At 36.3% G+C, this 18,458-nt stretch overlaps 1 protein-coding gene across 35 annotated transcripts in view; it reads left to right on the top strand.

Annotated features, from left to right (window-relative positions):
• KCNMA1 (potassium calcium-activated channel subfamily M alpha 1) overlaps positions 1-18,458 on the top strand; it is a 480,013-nt gene that overhangs the window by 372,483 nt on the left and 89,072 nt on the right. For 13 of the 35 annotated variants that reach the window (XM_065068529.1, XM_065068531.1, XM_065068530.1 and 10 more), the window contains one exon: positions 8,259-8,432. The exons of 21 other annotated variants lie outside the window; for them this stretch is intronic. In XM_065068529.1, the coding sequence (XP_064924601.1) occupies positions 8,259-8,432 (174 nt within the window). Of the gene's footprint in view, positions 1-2,280; positions 2,290-8,258; positions 8,433-18,458 lie in introns of all 35 variants that reach the window. One more of the 35 variants, XM_021284391.2, reaches the window with a different exon arrangement.

Here is an 18,458-nt window from a genome sequence, read left to right as displayed (position 1 = left end):
GCAAAGCACATGGAAAGCATGCCTGATGTGGAAGGAATGTATGCATTGCCTAACATATTGGAAGAAAATTGTTCGAGAACAGTTTATCCATGTGAGAATGTGAACTTAGAACTGCTGCCAAAGCCAATGAAGCTGCCGAGTAAGTTCTGGTAAAGCCAGTTACAGATGCCTAGGGGTGCCTGTAACTTCAAACCCAATCTATTTTCCAAATTACTCCACAGTTAAAGAGCAATATGTTACCTGTTTAATTTTATCTGATGTTGTCAAAAAAGACCTATTTTATTTGCATTTTCTTCTCTACTTCTCCTTCACAGTGTATGCTTTTCACACATGTGCTGATCAAATGAAATAAATAAATTCCTAAAGATCTGTCATTTTAATGTGAGATCCACGCTTTTCGTTGAAATCTGTTAGAATATAGGAATCAGGAATTCACAGTATAAAGGGCAAGAGCCCAATATTATACAATAATTGTAACCTCCTCAGTACTAGGAAACCAGGGAGAAAACAAAGTATCCCGTGACCCAGCTGACACAGTGGAGGTATTACCAGCAGTAGGGCCATGGAGAGGTGAGAGTGACAACTTCTGTGTGCAGCACTAGGAAATGTTCCAAATGGCATGGTCACATGTATCGGTCCAGTAAATGAAAGGGTGTTGGATAGATGAAGAAACAAAATGATGGGTTTAGTGAGGCTGAAGGAGGTAGCTGTCAGAGCTGCCGCAGTGAGCACTGAACACTAAGGAGGGAACCCTCTGAGTCAAGTGAAAAAGAAAAAAGGTCAGTGTGAATAAAATCTGAAATTTCTCTTTCATTGTCTCCCCTCTCTCCCTCTCCCCACTTGCCCTCTCCCCTCTCCTTTCCTGCATACACACACAGGTGCTCACAAACACCATGATAGCTGGCAGCTCTCAGTACAGCTGAGAACAACTTCCACTTAGGAGCACGCTCACAATTGTTAAGCATAAAACAATTGCTTTGCTTTTAAGTTCTGTCAATCAGCAAGAAATTTAAAGGAAAAATTCCAACAGTAATTAGTGATTTTTTGGTCTCTCAAATTTTGATAACAATCTTGAGATCCCTTTTATGGGACCTGATTCTCTTTTAAAGGTAAGTCCATAGTACAGTCTATTATTCACACAAAATGCCTTAGCTTTAGCTTTCAAATAGCTAATGACTTTTGAAAATCTTAACTGTGTTATCCATCTGTAGGCTACACAAATCATTGGTCTTAACACTGAAGTTTAACCAAAACAATGTATAAACTAAGAAAACTCTTTGCCTATTGAATTAGGAAAATGTTAACTGATCTGTCAACAGCTAATCTGTCAATTTGATTTTCAATGACATTTCAAACAGTCACATATGCGTATATGTAGTCCTATATGATAAATATATTTTTTAATTAGTGAGTAACACATCAATTAGAGGCAGCTGAATGCAGAAAATATGTAAGATGAAGTGAAAGGTTGCATGTAAAAATACTGACATATTCAGGTGAACTAAATGTGAAAGAATATCTTTATGTGGAAAACTTAATCATGGTAGCATTAATTAATGCAGCTTCCCGTGACACTTGAAAACCACATTCTTTAAATAATGTATCTGAAATTGCACATCAATTTGGATACCATCTGAACATTGTCTTGTGGTATTGCTGGGGTCTAAACATGAGTCTGACCTACATAGTTATTCGTCCAAACCTGTTAGGCCTAATATTAATAATTCAGGGCAGATCAGTATGTTTCCACATGGCCAGGGATAATTAAAGTAACCTTGCTTTCTTTTGCAGTTTCTTTGCCATCCCTTTCTTTTTACCTATCCCACTCCCTGAATAACATATGAAGGCTAATGTCACATTGTCCAGAGAAATGCTTGTGTGGAAATTTTATTCTCAGATTGTCAATATTTTAAAAAATGTTTTCAATCTCTTTCCTATTCCCTTTAACTGTAGTTTTCGCAGCAAGGGGCCAAATACATATATATATATTTATACAAAATGCAACCACGTTGGAATGAAATCTCTAAACCGGATGACCTCCTACTCCTGTTTCTTTCATTTTGTGCAACAGCTATGGGTCTAATTCTCTATATATTTTTTCCAGTGACAGTGCTTGCTGTGAACAGTGGGGGTTGAACCCCAGAGGAGACATATCATGTGTACATTGATGTGTTTGAAGGAATTTCTTGTAATCTATGACAATTGACAAACTTTTGATTTATTTTTCCTCTTGCTGCCTTGGAACACGGCCCCTACTATATTTTAACTGCACACTGATAGTGATCTATTGTGAGTAAAAATGGGTTCCCTGTAGCCCAGAGTGCGGTCCAACCTGTCTTTCTCTAGCAGAGAGTATTTTTGTTCAGTATTTTGGTTCTTTTCTTTATTTATGTTGCATGTAGCAGTGACGTCATACCCACAAGTTTCTCATCGTTTACACCCACGGAGATTAGGGTGACGTTGAAGAAAATACAGCAGTTTCCCCCTCTTCCACATTTTTGCCCCTTTTTTTTCCCACGACCTTATTTTTTAATCCCTATTTGAAAATGAGGTTTTAGCAATGGCATTTCCTTGAAATTATTCTATCGATATTTCATGAATTTTTAGGGTAATCAGGCTGGGGTAATTGCCACTATAGCACTGTTTGCCTGGTTAAGTGCAATTCATAGTCAGACAATTTTATTGTACTTTGTCTTTTCCATTGCATAGCTGACACATAGAGCAACACAGCAATGTTTTACTGTCCTTATCTGCCTTTCTCCTCACTGGCAAAAAAAAAAAAAAGAAAAAAAAGGGGTAAATCCACACAATGAATTAAATGTGAGGCCAGCTTCTAATGTATAAACCTACAGATATGTTCAACAGGAAAAAAACTACAGTGATTATTTTCCCCAGCTTGCTTGCTTTGAAATTAGTTACATGAGTAGAGCCACACTGACTTTTCAGGACCTAAGCTGTGAAGTTTTACCTTTTTATTTATATATAGAATAAAAACTTTATAGACCACTTCATGTCAATCTAAGTCATACCACTTTAAAGCATACAGAACCTATGAAGGCTCTCATCAGCCACTTTTAGTGTATACAGTCATATTAATTTAAACAAACACAGCATTTGGGACATGGAAATAAAATTGCTGCTTAGAAATACAAGCACTGCAAAGAATTGTACTGGTTGTACGGAAGCTCTGGGATTATATGAGCTTGTTCTTTCAACATCAAGAGGGATCATATATTTCACGGCTGCACTGAGGCATCACTGTACCAGATTGAGACTGCTAACCATACTGTATAACTGCAGGTATTCTAAATTAGTGAGACTATAAGACCTCCACTATTTCAGCAGATATTCCAAATTTATTGTGTGATAACACTTCAGGTCTTAATCAGGATTGAGATATTTTTTTCCCCTCTCAGCTGTACACACCATAGAATCTTGTGAAGAATCAAATAAAAGTTGACACTCCTGGAGTTGCATGATAAAGTGATAGCCATCTTGGAATTGTGATGGGCTTCATTATGATTATCATTATTTACTATTTATCTTATTGTGGCGCCTGCAAACTACAATAAAAGATTGAGATCCTTTGTGGTAGAAAGCATTCAAATGGAGAGCAGAAATTTCTCCAAATATCTATTTTCAGCCAGTAGAATGACACAGCAGAAAGATGGGTAGCACAGAAAAGTAGATTGTGAAACAGGTCAGCATGATAAGAATCAATACTTCATAAGAAACCAGAGAGAAATTAATCTATATGGATAAAATGATGAATCCTATTGACTTTGAGGCAAAATACTGGAAGTAATTTGAATTTATTTGAGGCAATGTATTTGTTTTAAATGTGTTTCTATGTTGAGACCTTCTATGGACCAGAGAAATTAGTTTAAATAGTAATAAATAAACAAATAAGAAACCTCTTCATGCTAAGAGAGTATTAAAACAGAAAAGGTCACATAGCTTAGACTTGGGTTTTTTTTTCCATTTCCCCAATAGCTTCAGTTTGTTCAGAAATGCAGTTAGCTTTGAGAGTATGCTGGCTGAGAGTCTTTTATAAGGTAATAAAGGAAAGGTCATGATCAGATTTGAAAATGTAACTGGTCTATAATGAACTGGTCTATAAATTACTTCAAAACCTGTGAGTCATTCTTATAGTTATAAAAAATAGGGTAAAATGTCCACTCAGGTCACCTGCTGTCTCTACAGTTTCAATGAAGAGCAGCAGTGTGTGAATTTTAGCAAACAACCAAACAGTTGCCTTTGACTGCAAAAATTGCAAGATAGTGACCAAGCTGGCTTGATGGTCTTGAAGTTGTTCTGTGAAAATTAGAGAGATAGCTTTGTCTGCTGTGTTAAGAGAAAATAAATTCTCACAAACAGTATAAGCTGCTGTATTTTTCAGGAAACTGAAATTGTGTTGGGGGAAGTCCTTTCAATATTTCAGTCTCATGATACTAACAAGCATTGCTGAAAGGCGATCAAATCAATCTGGTCGTCCTTTAATGCTGCTGTTATTTTACTCACAGTGTGGATCATGAGAACTTGATGAATTGAAATGACACTGTATGCATTTCAGTTCTTAAGTGTAGCGAGACTATTTTTACCATTTGCTGGTCAGGAAGCTCTCAGCTATTCTTAACCAGCTGTTGTCTCATAGAGATCCACTAGATGTCCTCGGAGATCTACTTTTTATTGGCGTGGCGGCCACAAGCAAAGCGGCTATGGTGATGGGTGGAACACGAGGACTGTGTAGACTGTACGGTTTAAAAAACAAACAAACAACAACAACAAAAAACAACCTCAGCAAAAATGAGGAGATACTTAGTTCTGCTTGCTTAAAATGTTAAGGAGCTGTTCCTTGACATCTTAGGTAGAGAATAATCTGCAGTTTCCTTTGCTTATTTTTGCAGCTGGAAATATTTCCCATTACTGTTTGTGAACTCTAAGTAACATCTCAGATCCAGACAATCTAGAAATCCAGAGTGGGCTTTTTGAGTTTTTGATTTCAGAAAGCAAGGTATTGCTAGAAGCTTAGACATGTAAGGAACATTCCTTCCTTATTAGAACGGAAGGCTATTGCCTTCTGGAAAAAAAAATGGCAACAGTAACAACACAAAAAGTTTTTAGAAGTATTTCTTTACCTTACAAATAATTGACAGAAATTTTGCTTTCCTTTAACAAATCAGAAAATGACTAGTTCTTATATTCCTTGTTTTATCAGTAAATTAAGTAGTCAAGTAGCCTGGATTCCGCGTCCATGATAACTTCCCATGAAATTTTTACTAATTCAAAATAGTAATTCAAATACTGTGGTATTGTCATAATACTAACTAGAAGGATCTGTTCTTCCTTTTTGTCCATTTATTAGGCAATTGAAAATAGGGAAGTAATTTCCTTTATGTCCCAACTTATATTTTCACTATTTACAAATAACAGTTCTATTCAACATCCATAACCTTTCTATGAATAGAAACTAGTTGATTATTGTGCAGGTGCTACAGGTGTCAAATGAAGTTAACACCCACCCAGAGGCTGTTCTTAAGGTCCCCCTGTCTCTCTGATGATTCCCATTTTTTTGTTACTGTTTATGGAAGTTTTATAGGAAATGGTATGTGTGTGGCTGAACCATTTAAAATCATTTTTGTCTTGTCTGTGACCTTGTCACTAGTCATTCCTACTAATAATCGGTGTTTTGTTTTATTTAAAAGAGAATAAGTATTGTATTTGGTATGAATGTAACAATGACTGTTTAAAAGGAATGAAGAGTAATAGCATGTTTTCTTTTCAAAATATATTGCTCTGATATGCAGTTGCTTATCTACTGTTTGAAACCCTTATAGCAAGTCCTTTCTGCTACTTGTATTTCCAGGTCCAAGCCTGTTTCCTGCATGTTGATGATGTGAAATATTAAGATGATGCATGATATCCAGAACGACTGATAATAATAGTTAAAAACAGTCCCTGAAAGGGTATTGCTTTGGGGAAGTGCTGTGGAGTCCTTCCTCTATTGAACAGAAGGGCTTAAATTTCCCACTTCATTGGTTTAAGTCTGATGAAAATGCTACAAAAAAGGTTTTCCTTCCAAACCCTGTTTGCCCTTAAGGATGACTTATTTTAATTTTTATAAATGTGTCCTATCCTATTATTGACTGTTGACAAGATATGGCTATAAGTAAATGAAAAACAGGGACTGTTACTAACCAGTGACATAGAAGTTGAGAATTTCTGAGCAGTGTGTTTTGCTACAGCATTTGATTAGAAAAAGTCCTTCAAAACAGCTATAATTAAAACAAAATGGGCCTGCCTTTTACTTCACCTACTGCTAGTGTGTCTCACAAATGCCCTTTATTTTTCTTTCATTTCCTTAAAGCAAAAATAATGAATTAGGCATAATGGAAAGACTTCTACATTTTTTAAACATATTTCACTTTTATTTTGCTACCCAACTTTTCAAATTTAAAGAATGTGTTGGGAAGAGGAGGGAAACCATGGGAAAACAAATGCTGTTTTGAATTTTCTGTGTAGTTTGAATGTGTATGCAACAAAAGCTGCAGTGGAAAACTTCTTACTAAAAGCCAAGCTCTGAGGAATGATGTACCGTGCAATGAACAAGCCTGATGCTGCATGATGACTTTCTGACCAGCTGTAAGATAACTCTACTAGGATGCTAAAAGAACATGGCATTAGTCATGTGAGCAAAGTTTTAGAGGAATGGAGTCGCTGCTGAAGAGATCACTCATTCATCTCCCTCAATGCCTGTTTTCCACAATCATAATGTTACCCTTGCTTGACAAGTATACTGTATGGCAAGTCATCAAGGCCTTAGAACAGGACTTGACCCATTTGAGTGGTTTCAATCCCTCTTCCCTGGTGACTGTGGCTCTAAGAAACTGGAAAAAAAATATGAGAAATAATTTCAAATTTAATGTCATTACCATAATGCAAAAAAGACATCCTAAACTGAAGGTACAGGCCAGAGAAACATTACCTTTTTTCTGCATTTGCTTTTAAGGTTTTGTTTTTGCCTGTCAGTGTTCTGTTTTGTTTTTAGTATAATTGAGTCAGTTCAATCTAAACCATTACCAAAAGTGTTGGTTCAGTGCAACATGTGAAACAATCTAAGCGGCCTTTGCATTTCTTCAGATTTAAATGTGCCAGTGATTCAGGCAAGTGATGAAATTGCATGATGGCAGTTACACATATATTTATAAAATAGGATGCTGTATGTTTCTAGAAAAATATACAAAGGGACATTCCCATGCCTAAAAAACCAAGAAATGTTCTGTTCTAACCTACGACTGCTTTTGGAATTAGCCCCTAATTCTACATTGTCATTTGATGCTTGATCTACCTTTGAATCCAGAGCAGCAAACATGCCAAGAATTGGTTCAGCATGTTTCAGTGGACCAATGCTCTGTGTGCTTTTGGTGATGCCTTATTTGTGAACTGATTTTAATGTCAAGCATATTTGCCATTATTAGTTGTGTCTCTTATATGGGCAAATTTTGGTATTTTGTCAAGAGTTAATTTTAATTCCTGAAGATATAATGTAAATGAAGTAAATTTTTCGGAAAATTTTATTAACATCTTGTAATTCTTCAGTTATGTGTGATCTATTACAATAAGAGAGTTCCCTGGCACAGTTTAATACAGAGAAATTATTAGCATATGTTTAAGAAGAAATATATATATATATGTATATATATGTATGTATGTCTATAATGTATATGTGTGCGAGAGTGTGTATATAAGAATATATGTGTACGTGTGGTTTTCTGTGTGTATACATACATACATACATACATATACATATAGATATATAAAAGTATTTTATTTTTACAGGAAGCCGGATAGGCAAAAAATATCTAATGGATTAGCAACTTTAGATTTTTCTTTTCATTTTAGTCCAATTGTATTAATTGTGCCAAGGGAAAAATATATTCTTAGAAATCTCTGCTTTTACTATATTCTTTTTTGATCCAAACACTTGACTGTAAACAGTAATTTTTCCCCATGTTTTCGGTCATCCTATAAGACTGAATGGAAATAAAGAGCAATTTATCTTTTGCCCTGTTTTTGATGTACAGCCAAAGTGTTATCAATAATCTTATTGCATTTTTTTTCCTGGGTCAAGACTGTTAACATAAACTAAGGCCTGTATTAAATCCCTTAAATTACCTTCCAGCTGCCTTGTTATATATATATAACCTTGCCATTAACCTGCTGCTCTTCCTCTCCTCCCATCCAACACATGGTTATAGCCAAGATGTCCATCTACAAGAGAATGAAACTGGCATGTTGTTTTGATTGCGGACGCTCTGAGCGTGACTGCTCTTGCATGTCAGGCAGTGTACATAGTAACATGGACACCCTTGAGAGAGCCTTCCCACTTTCTTCTGTCTCTGTTAATGATTGCTCCACCAGTTTACGTGCCTGTAAGTTTTAACACCAACACATGCTGTTCCATGTCTGTGATGTCTGTGGTATCATTCCCCGTCTTGTGTCGTCATTGTAGTTCTGTGAGTTTTACTGGGCTGATGCTTTTTCAAAATATCGAACCCAAATTTTAATACACCTCTGTATTATAATTTATATTGTTTATATTATTTAATTTATTTTTAATAGGAAAAAATATTATTTTGCTTTGTGTGCTCTTTATGAAGCGTACTTTTACAATAGCATGCAGGACCTTAGTAGTAAAGTTTGGTGACATCTTTTTTTATTTAATTCATACAATATAAATTGTGATTAAATAAACAGTAAGTGCTTCAGTGGCAGAGTAGGCCTGTGTCTAAATCTGTGACTGATGCTAAGTGGACAGCTTTAATAGTGCTGGCACTGGAGCAGCATGCAATAGGCAGTGAATAAATATACAGGATACAATTTAGTAGCTGAACTGTAGTAGCTGGAATTCTGTTCTATTCTATGCTGCTATCATTAGTTTTGCTTGTAACCCTTCATTCTCGATAAGGCAGGATCTTTCATCTACTACTGAAACTGCAGAAATCTTAATAAAAATAGCTGTACTTTTCTAGTGCCTTTTTAGAATGGCTAGCCTGATGCAAACTTCTTGAAATTAACAGTGGAATCTGTCCCATAGGACAGTACCATACTGGAGTATAGCCCAAAAGCTCTTTTGAAAGATCAGAGTTGAGAGGGTGAAGACACAGAAGTTATAACAATCCTGCGTAGCCATTAATTCTTTGGGCAAGCGGTAGGGATTCCAAAGCTTCCTTTATCTGTGTGATGTCAACAATTGAGGAAGATTGTTAAATAAAATGGTGATTAGGTTTTTTGTTTGTTTGTTTTGGTTTGGTTTGGTTTTGTTGTGTTTTTTTTTTTCATTTTCATATCCTCTTTAGACATTCATAACAGGCAAAACTATGTCTTGGGACAGGAACTATTTTCCTTTTCTTACTCAAGTGGTAAACAAACACTATAAAACGATTCATATACATTTATAAGGTGTATTAGGAGTTTTGATCAGGAAGCATGTCTGCTTTATATTACGAGTCATTACAGATAAAAATGCCTTCCACTACTAAGAGTACAATGTAGTTAGTGGATTATACATCTGGTTGCCTTTTGGTACCTTATGTGTACTGCAATATGTAGTCCAAGTAGTGAATGACTTTGCTTTAACTATTTTGACATTTGAACTATTTTTCCAGACACAAATTTTTAGTGTATAACAATACTATTATTTGTGTTAGCATTTTTCTCAAACTGTTTCTAACAGGTTTTCTTAGAGACTTTAGCAGAAATTTTCTCTCTGTATATGAGTGTAAGCACTCTGAATGTCCTTTCTATCTACTTGGTTGCAATTCTGCATTACCTCAGGGGAGATGGTTCCCAGTTTTAAGTCCTATTCTAAATTACAGGAGTTTTTGTCCTTTAAAGAAGTCTTTATCAAAGTAAAACATAGCCATACGTATTTTGAACAAGAAACCTTCTTGGATTGAGAATTACTGCAGGCAGTGTCACACAGCCTAAGAGCCTCAGTAACACAGTGCCTGGTATAGCTTGCATTAATTCAGACTAGTACAGAGAGTATGTGGTTGGGTCCCGGCACTGGTGCTAACAGCAACCAGACCAGACCAAATGGGTAAAATTTCTACCATTAGCACTGTTTGACAAGGAAAGAAAACCCATAATTTGTAGGTTTACCGTAGCTTTCAAGTTCACTTAAGACTCCACAGAGGCAGATAAAGTAAACATTTTTGATTGTATAGCCTGCTGAGCCAAAAACCTCCACAATAATGGTATTATTGCCACCAAAAACAATACTGTTGGGAAACACGTTAGGTCTATGTTATATTTGAGTGATAAGTGATATTGACAGTTTTGAGAATTTTTAGCATCCTGTCTTTCAAAGGCCTTTTCCTCCCTTCATCACTCCATCAAATCAAAAGAGATCTCACTCTTCCCCTTGTGAGACTAGTCACCTTTGCTAATAAGTACGAAAATCAATACCAATTCACACTCTTTGCAAAACAGCATAAGCCTTTCTTTTCCAATTAAAATATATATATATATATATACACATGCAACATTTCACTGGCAAGTCTTCAATAGAAATCAGTGTGTTTTCTTTGCAGTGCACAGGGGTCGTATGATGCCTGTCTTGACAGAGCTAGTTAACTCAAAGAATGGTGGTGAGAGTCAGCTTTTCATTAAATATGAGCAGATGTGAAATGTAGAGTGTTTGACAATTAGAAATGGCAGCAGCAGGGCCCCAGAATCAAAGTGAGGTCAGATTGGTGGATCAGATTACCTCTCTTACATTCTTTAGTTGTTCTGAAAATCATTTTGAATTAGTGTCAGTGGAGCCATGATGGGTTTTGCCCTTTGTCTTTTATGCTAGGACTGTATTGTTTCCCCAGACGCTCATTAAAGGTCATTATACTATTACAGGGCTTGCTTTGGTCGTAGTGCCCCAGTTGGGTTGGTTTGCTTCTACAATTGCTTAATGCATTTCTTTCTTTCCTTTTTTTTTTTTTTTTTTAAACTTTATTTTTGGGTATAAAAGCAGGCACTCTTTTTTTTTTTTTTGAAGGTAAATAAAATCACAGACCATTGTATGAAACTTCTTGAAACAATGAGTAGCTTTTGTAATAATAAATGCTGTTTGTAAGAGTCTGATGTCAAGTAGAAGATATCAGTTTACATATTCATTGATGTATACAGAATTTAGTGTACTAACTGTGTAAAATATTGAGAAAGTGATGCTTGCAGTGTATTTTCCACTGTGAATCTGTTTCTTTGTTATTATATTGTTGCCCGTACTTCCAGAAAATGAAAATCATAATTTGATTAAGTATAATTACATTAAAATAGCTTTTGAGTTTATAGGCAGTTGCCTAGGAAAAAAAAAAAAAAAGAGATGTGATCTTTCTGAGTGCAAGAAAACAGAATTTTAAAATATTTTCTGTCTACATTTTTTCATGTTTAGCTTCTTTAGGTCAGTTGCTACATGAACAACAGTCAAATGGTACAAGCATTTTTGTATGGGAGACTCAAGTGAATTAGAGTGGAGAGAGACACCTAGCCACTGAAAAACCTGGTCTGGTTTACACAGTGAAATTGTTACTAATAAGTGTGATGTTTCTGCTTAGACCTGTGCCAAATCTTGGGGAGTGTCATTCGAATGATGACCTGGCTCAGACAGAACCTTAATCTGAGCCATTTAATTTCTGTGTTTCTGTATCACCATATGGCTGCTTCTTCTCAGGAGCATCAAAAGTTCATGTTCCAAAAGGAAACGTTTTCTAAACCTGTCACTGATACTAGGCCCAGGCATGTCTAATTCAGCTTGTGAGAAAACATGCTTGGGCATGCTCTGATAGTTCTGAAAACCTTTATGTGAAGACTTGGACTTTGGTGAATATCAGGGATCTCCAGAGACAAAAGACAAGACTAATTATCACTGCATTTTGAATTCAGAGTTCAGCCCAAACTCCTAGTCATCCTATTTGGAAAGAAAGACCATGTGAAGACAAGTTGGAGACAGTTTAACTTTTGAAAGTAGCCAAAGCATGTACTTACGCGTGTGCCCAACCCAGTTTAGAACCATATATTTTGTTTGGTCTTCTAGTGCCATAGCATGGTTTATGCTGAACAGGCAAGTTAACTGCTGAGTCTTTCTCAAAGGACCTAAAACTGCATTCTGCAAGATTAGACAAACATTTTGGGTAGCTCAAATAAGGATGGCTGTGGAACCAAAGTTGGTACACTGTGCTGAAGCTGTCTGGCAACATGGTTTAGCAAGTTAGGTCAAGGAACACTCCAGCTGCTTCATTGAACTGTGCTATTTAGGGCAGTTTAGGCCCTGCTTGTGTGTCTTTACAACTTAAAAAAACAAATTTTATAATGAGCGTTGAAGTGACATGTCACTTACTGATTTAGCCAGAGAGAAGAATGCATAACAAACACACACATTGGTCAGTGTATCTAAAATTCATCATTACTATAACTATGCTTGGGCTTTTCTGAATGAGTTGACTATTAAGTATTGGATTCCTAAATTATTGGCTGAAAAGACTGTGTAGTCTTTATTTCTCGTAGAATGCAAGTACTGTGTCCTCTTCTTTTTACAGAGTAAAACTACCTACTACTTCTCTAGTCCTGCTGCAGTAGCCAAGACAACAAGAAATACTTGCTTTTATGGATGAGCTAAGGTGAAGGAAGGACTTAAGTGTGCCCTGTCAAAAGACAACTTTCAGTGCTAGAATTGTCTTTTCACTCTTTAGGAGCAATGGTTTCCCTTTTACAGGATACATATACCACCTTGTGGTGGCTACAGACTTTGAGATTCTTAAACCAGATGTAAATATAATCCCATTTACACTATATTTATAACACTCTGAAGAGGGAAAGTGGAGTGCTAGCACCGCACACCTTTTCTGAACTGTGAGAATTCTATTTTGGCTACAGGAGGGATGGAGACTCCTTTGCTCTGAAATTCTTACCGTTACATATGCTGCATAAACACCTTTCTCTTTAATATAACCCACTGATCCCTGTGTGGTAAAACTGTTTCGTCTTTGTCCTGCACAAAAGGCCAATAGAACACTAATGTTTTGAGGAAGAAGAAATCGAAGGAGTAAATAAGCAGTCAGGTCTGCTTGGAAGGAAAGATGTTGTCCCTCAGGGTGGCATCATAATGTCATAAACACGTGATTATAATCAGATAGTTATGTTTTTACAGCTCAATTCTATGGAATGACTCCATCTCTGTATACTGGAGAATGATACAGCATTATCTTCGGTAGCCTGCTGGTTTTCTGGTGTTTTTTTTTTGTTTGTTTTTTGGGGTTTTGTGTTTGTTGTTGTTTGTTTTTTTTTTTGTTTTGTTGGGTTTTATTTGTTTATTTGTTTGGTTGGGTTTTTTGGTCGTTTTGTGTGTGTGTGTGTGTGTTTTGTTCGTTTGGTGGTGGTGTTGTTTTTTAATGAGGTGGATGAAAATGGGGCATTAGAATGAGTAGTACCAAATAAATGCCTGTTAATTCAAAGCCACAGAGAATATAAATCATAAGCCTGTGAACCACACTGTGGCTAATTTTGATTTACGTAAACCTAGTTCCAAATATTGTTCTTTCTTTTAGAGTGACAGATATTTACTTTAGTTACCTCAGTTCCCATGTGTTCAGGGTTGTGTTCCTGAGAACTGACAAGGCTATGATGTTTCCTCTAAATATCTCTACAAGACTGCACATTCCCCTTTCAAAATACTGAAAATAATGTAAAAATGAACACCTGTGTATATTTTAGAGTGTTTAATTTTACAGAGAAAAAAAATAACTTTAAGTAACTTGGTTAAGATACAAGTCAAATACAGCTGGAAAAAAATCAGGCATATACATCTTAATGTAGTCCGTGTTGCTACTGGGTAACGAAGAAAACAAACTTACCTACCTTAGCCACCTTCTCAGAATTAATGTCAAGAAAGTTGTCGTTACCAGAACTGGCCAATGTGTCTTTTAAACATATGAAACCAGACAGTGGGAAAATTGAAAAAGCAAATATCAGCGTGGCAGTTTCCTGTGCTGTTTTGTAGAGGTTCTTATGGTGTAGCCATTGACATGGAGTCAATGCTTGTACATGCTAGAGATTTGCTATATTTGCCGCCAACTCAGTAGCCTGTGGTACTGACAAACTAGAAACCAGACATTATGAGACCTGCTTTTCTGAGAATGAAAATCTCCTAATTATTCTTCCACTTTCAAGGTTAGCTTATATTTGCAATTCTGCTGAACATACTTTCTTTCTGTTACCTTCTCATTCTGGCAGTCCTACAAAGGTGCCTACAGGGGCTTCCACTGAAGAAGACAGGATGAAATGACTTAATATATGCAATCACAGTCTTAACCGGCATTCTAGAACTCTTGCTAGAACAGTGGTTTCTCTTAATCAACACTTTGACTTGTACACCTTTGTCTCACTTCTGATGTGCAGACCTTCAAGTGATCCTCTCCTTGATGCAACTGTATGTTTTTTCTGCATTGCTAACATAGAGATAGAAGTAGTGATCAGAATGGAGTGGTATATGCCCTCCTGAGATTCCAAGTATCTATTCAATCTTTTTTCATATGAATGAATGCACAAGGACTTTACTATTTAATTTTCAAACACTGAATAGACATTAATTATGGTGGTGGGAGAAAGTTGGCATGAAAAAATAGGTATTTTACAATAGGTGACTTCAAGTAGGTAGTTTGACTGAAATGAATACTTTCTATTCTTCTATATTTTAATAGAACCTGAGTGCTGCTAAATTATTTAACTTTCTTTTGGATATAATATGAGAATATAGATGAACACTGAGATATAGAAATGAGTATGAAAAAATACTCCACCACCCCCAAACCAAGCTGTTGCTTTTCAGGTGGTCGAATGGTAAAAGTGAGACAATCTGACTTGTTACTCAAGGCCAGAAAATATAAATAACGAAGCACGTGCCTTTTGAGATGACTTTTGTGATGCTGTATACCACTAGGCTGATGAGAGGATGCTCTGCCTAATTTGCGATGTCTGTAACAAGAAGCTGAACTCTTGCATCACTGTGGGTTGGAGGCACTGCGAAATTTAGTAGCAAATCTTTTGAAGAATTTGGGACATGGGGGAAGGGGAGATCCAGAAATCTACATTGAATTCTTTTAGGCCTCTGTGTTGAGGAGTGATTCTTATCAGGGTTACAGGGAAGAGTCTCGTGAGTGGCTTTCTTTGATGGGAACAAGCTAGAAAAGATGTTGTCTGCATCTTGTGGAGTAAATTTAGCAGAGGGTCTTATGCAAGGTGACATGGAAATTATGTTTGCATTTTTAGTTCCTGAGTGTGGCTGGTTGTCATGAAACTCACCATGACAGTTTCTTACCACTAGGCAGCAGATTCTTCCTGTTACCTCCTTGGTGTGGGACAGATGCTAGCCGGTTAGGTCTCCTACTCTACTGTTTCTGAGCTATTTCAAGCGACAGATGCCAGAGCTGGCTCGGTTTCAGCTTGAGTATTTCTGTCATAGCCCTGCCTTGAGCCTAAATTCTGACCTTTACTATGTGAAATAAAGTACTTATGAACAAGCAGTGGCTTGATCCAGAGCAGGCTTAGAGCAAATGTCAAGTGTCAAGTCAGTCTCCTGCCTCCTTATTCCACCTGCATTAGGAACCTAGATTAGACCCTAGACTAGAGCACTGACTGCCTTAGGCTTTATGGGTCTGGAGAGACATAACTTATTAACCAAGAGTTATTAAATTTTTATCCGTTTTACAACACAATGTAAATGACTTCTATGAATTTACATTGTATTCATTATAATTTAAAATGTTAATTAAGTCAAAACTGCATTTAATTTACTTATAAATGTGCCTTTGGGAGGAAGCTTTTAAAAACAGCTACAGGATTGAGAAACTCATTGATGCTGTGAAGTTGTTAGTACCACTTTTCAGGATAGGTCCCCCAAGTTGATTGCCATTTTGAGTGTTTGTGTTGGTGTTATTGGGCAAGGTCTTAAATTAATATTGAGCCAGTAACAGCACTAAGCTATCAGCTCATGCTAATGACAGATACATGTTGTGTTCTTTTCAAATTGCTTCTGAACAAAAAAGAACAGTTGATTTGTAAAGCATGTATTTCTTATACTCTTGTATTATATTTTTTTTCACTCGGTGTCCTTATTGGTTAGCTTCTTTTATAATTCAGGGAAAAACATGTTCACTGACTTGGAATATTGTCCCTCAGATGCATAGAAAAAGAAATACTCTTGCCCAGGTCTTCTACTTTTTATGTGATCTGGAGTTATTGTAATGTATAGAAGGAGGTCCTTATTGAAATATACAACAGACCACAGGATAGTATCAACATATAAAGTGGAATGCTGTTTATTATTAAAAAGAAAAAAACAAACAAACCAAAACAAAAACAAACAAAAACGCACACAGAAAAAAAACCCCACACAGAATAAAAGCCCTCCAAACCAATTTAAAATGTGCTTGACTTGCGTTATGTCTGGAAATGTTATTACTTTTCATACATTTTGATGTAAAGACAAGAGAAAGAAGAAAAAAATTAAATCACAGTACTTCCACCATCTGATTATTCCATTGTGTATTCCCTAGTGTATACATGCATACTTTTAATCAGGTAAGTAGTCACATTAGCTGTAGTCTGACCACTAATGCACATGCTACATGATTCATACTTCTAGACCTGGAGCCAGAGGCAACCTACCTAGTGCTTACCTAAGGTAGGAGAGTCCATTGAGAAAATCTGAAGATCTCTGGTTCTAATTCGAGTTCAGCATAGGTCCAGCAGAGTGATCCAGTCCTCAGCCTGGAAGCCAGAAGCAACTTGCAAGCCAATTTTTTCTCACTCATCATATTTTCTGCTGAGAATCTAGAATGTTTCCAGGTATTTGTATATGCCAGGATACATAACCTCATTCTTTTTTTTATGTGCTCTTTGAAAAGAGGAGATTGTTGTCACATAACTTCATATATAGTTCTTGAAGTGCCACAAAACAGTTACCCATCCTGTATCATTTCTTTGACTGAGGTTGTAGTATAAATGAGGGAATTTAACAGATGAGGAAAAGTTTTAGTTGAATTTTAAGTAATCATAGACATAATTTTTTAGTATGTCAAATTCTTAAATATGTTGATGACATTCTTTAACATAGGTTAAAGTTCAGTTGTTGTACTTTTACTACTTGAGACTTGTTGAGCTTCTGTTAGCATTCCTCTTTATTATACAATGATACAGCTTTCCTTGTGATATTTTACATATTACTGAATGCAGTAATGCTGTGATTCACTTTTTATCAATGACTTGGAAACATACTGTGTGCTATGTCAGAAACACAGACTTCACTGATACTGATCAGATGTTGTCAGCAGAGTACAATAATTCTGAAAAAGAAGGTTGGAAAAAGCATTACTACCGTGTAACATGTGGCCAGTGTCATCTGGTTAAAAATTCATGTGGACATTTTAGTTCAATTGGAAATTCTATCTAGGCAAATGGCACAAAGCAAAGATCTCGATCTTGGCTCTGCCACAGACTTACTACATGACTGTGGCTCCTTTTCTACCCAGAGACTGAGAACATTGTATTCTCAATATATTGTATTTCGTGCTAAGTCCTTTGACACTGAAGTGCTGAACATAAACCTGGGTGTCCTTTTGACATAGTGATTCTCCTACAGAGGACAATTTTCATGTCTTCTGATATATGCTGAAGGCGATCATAGATACCAGCAGGGAGAGGAAAGCAGAATGGAGTACATGACAAAAAGAAGGAATGAAGAAATCACCAGAACTGCCTTGCTGTTGTTTGATTTAGGGAGGTTTTCAAAAGGGATACTATCTTAAAGGGCATGAACACCTTCTGTTTATCTGCATCAGTGAGGAAGTATCTCTTTTTAGATTTCCAGGGGAAAAAAAAAAAAAAAAAAAAAAAAATTAAAATCACCTGCAGTTTCTGGCTGCTTCTAGACTTTAATGGTAGTGCAGACCTTTTTTGCTGTGAAGAACTGCTGAAGGAAATCCAAAAAATCATTATAGGATCTTTGATCTTTGTCACACAATTTCCTTTGTTCTTGCATAAAAGATTTTGGTCGCATTAAGCATGTTGTTTTCTCCATTTCCATGTTCCTGACATTATTATCTTCACTCTTGAACTCAGTGGTGTTATGTATCGTCTGACATGGCACTACAGTATGGAGAGAGATTTTACATCACCATTACTATGCTGTGGAGGAAGATTGGCAACAGGGTGTGGTGGTTCTCTCCTTGAGGAGACTTTTGCCAGAATGGACTAACAGGTGTGGCATCTAGCAGTGTAGATGGTTTATTATACAACTAGCCCCTCTTCTATAATACTTACATGATCCCATATGAGCCATATTGCTTGGATTTTAAGTAAAAGAGGAGTTGTAACATATGGACAACAACTTAGAAGTTATGTTAATA

The sequence above is a fragment of the Columba livia genome, chromosome 6, assembly GCF_036013475.1.
Source record: "Columba livia isolate bColLiv1 breed racing homer chromosome 6, bColLiv1.pat.W.v2, whole genome shotgun sequence".
Lineage (NCBI taxonomy): Eukaryota > Metazoa > Chordata > Aves > Columbiformes > Columbidae > Columba > Columba livia.
The sequence above is the reverse complement of the archived record's forward strand: the minus strand, read 5'-3'. Positions and strand labels throughout refer to the sequence as shown.